Here is a 1,810-nt window from a genome sequence, read left to right on the forward strand (position 1 = left end):
CACTGACACACGTGTACTCACTGACACACGTGTACTCACTGACACACCTGTACTCACTGACACACCTGTACTCACTGACACACCTGTACTCACTGACACACCTGTACTCACTGACACACCTGTACTCTCTGACATTTAACGCAGGGTGATTTGATTTAGTATTTCACTGTTTCTCATTATATTTCATGTTTTTAAGCTTTTATTCGTGTTGCTGTAATATGTTGTTATTAATATTTCATGCTGTGATGTTTTTGGTAGCACGTTGAGAACAGTTACTGTTTTAAATGTGCTATAAAAATAAACGTGACTTGACTTGATAGTAAAGAATTTAATTTAACTCAAAGAGTTGGTTCTCAGAACAGTGGGGGTGTTACTTCTGGTTTTAATGATCATAGTTGACATTATTTATTTGATTATAACATCAAATGTGTTTTAATGGTCTAATTTGAGCCAGACTGAGACCCAGGCAGCAGCAGGTCTTCAGCTCTTTCTTTGCCACGTGCAGCAGCAGATTCAGGAGAAACGGACATTTCAAGGAGTGACCAACTTACCACAGTGATGCTGATGGCGTCATCGAACTGGTGCATGGCGACGCTGATGACGGCCGACGCCAGCAGCAGCAGGATGAGAGGATCTTTGAACTGAGGAGGAGGAGCAGAAGAACGAGTTCACACAAGGATGAAGAGCCAAGACCATCATCAGGACGGTCAGGAGGACCACCTGGACTAAAACTGATGGACGTCCTGGAGACACCAGGCCAGTCCAAACTGAGCACCAAGGGTTTAATACCCAGTAGTTAATCTGAGTTCATCAGAGTTGAACTGAGTTTAATCCTCGAGGTACCTTTAAACTGATCTAACATCTAATACCTTTGGGTCCAAAATGGGTTCTCTGGTAAAAGTCATAAAAATGTGATGTATGAATGACTTCCTGTACTTCTGCTGCAGCCAGTCTTTTCTGCTGGAAACATCTTGCTCATCCTGCTCACTGTCCTCAGAGTAAAACAGCAGCTAGTGCTTGGTCTGCTGTCAGACGTCTCCTCGTGGCGGTCTGCTGGAGAAATGACGAGGCTGCAGTGCTACTACTCTGACAGACTCCTAAACACGTCCCACCTCGTATCCAAAGAACGTCCTGTGACTTCAGCTGAACTGCAGAAGAAAGATATTTTATTAACAGAGGCTGGGACTCGAAACTAAAGTGAGTAAATGTAGGAAGATTCGTTGAGCTCGTTCAGCTTGACAACCAGTCAGAGGAGTGATGTGAAGAAACATCTAAAACCAGCATCTCCACCTAAAAGGAGCTCGAGGTACTTTGCTCCATGAGCGTCCTGAAACTAACTGGTTCAGAGCTTCAATGCACCTGGAACAAACAAGGTAACCCTGGAGTTTACACACGTTTACCTGTTGACCAACACCAATCAACACAACCACCGCCTGTAGGAAGTCAACATCACATGACTGACAGTCGTCACTCAGGAAGGAGGACATAAATGTGAGGAGGACTTGATCAACGAGCCAGAAGCAGGACGAGGAGCTCCGCTCTATTTTCAGCTGCAGGACTCACATGACCTGATTCCTTGTCTCGTGGCAGAGCAGAAGACAAGGACCCAGTTTTAGTTTATAGACTTTATTTATTTAGAACACAAAAAGTAACAGAAACTGGAAACTCGGCTGGTCTCCAGCCTCTGGACCTGATGAACACAAAGAAAGAAAAGCTGTTCAGGGTGGAGTCAGGTGGAGTCGGACAAAAACAGTTCAAACACTAAAGGAGTAACTGGAGCAAACAAGCAAAAACTAAGAGGAGGAAAAAA

General features: G+C 44.3%; 1 protein-coding gene across 1 annotated transcript in view; it reads right to left on the reverse strand.

Moving 5' to 3' along the window:
• The window catches only part of atp2c1 (ATPase secretory pathway Ca2+ transporting 1), a 39,462-nt gene that overhangs the window by 29,755 nt on the left and 7,897 nt on the right, over positions 1-1,810 (reverse strand). The window contains exon 4 of the mRNA XM_037676055.1: positions 552-641. Within this exon, the coding sequence (XP_037531983.1) occupies positions 552-641 (90 nt within the window). The remainder of the gene's footprint in view (positions 1-551; positions 642-1,810) is intronic.

Source organism: Nematolebias whitei, chromosome 5 (genome assembly GCF_014905685.2).
Source record: "Nematolebias whitei isolate Nwh7 chromosome 5, NemWhi1, whole genome shotgun sequence".
In the NCBI taxonomy this organism is placed as follows: domain Eukaryota; kingdom Metazoa; phylum Chordata; class Actinopteri; order Cyprinodontiformes; family Rivulidae; genus Nematolebias; species Nematolebias whitei.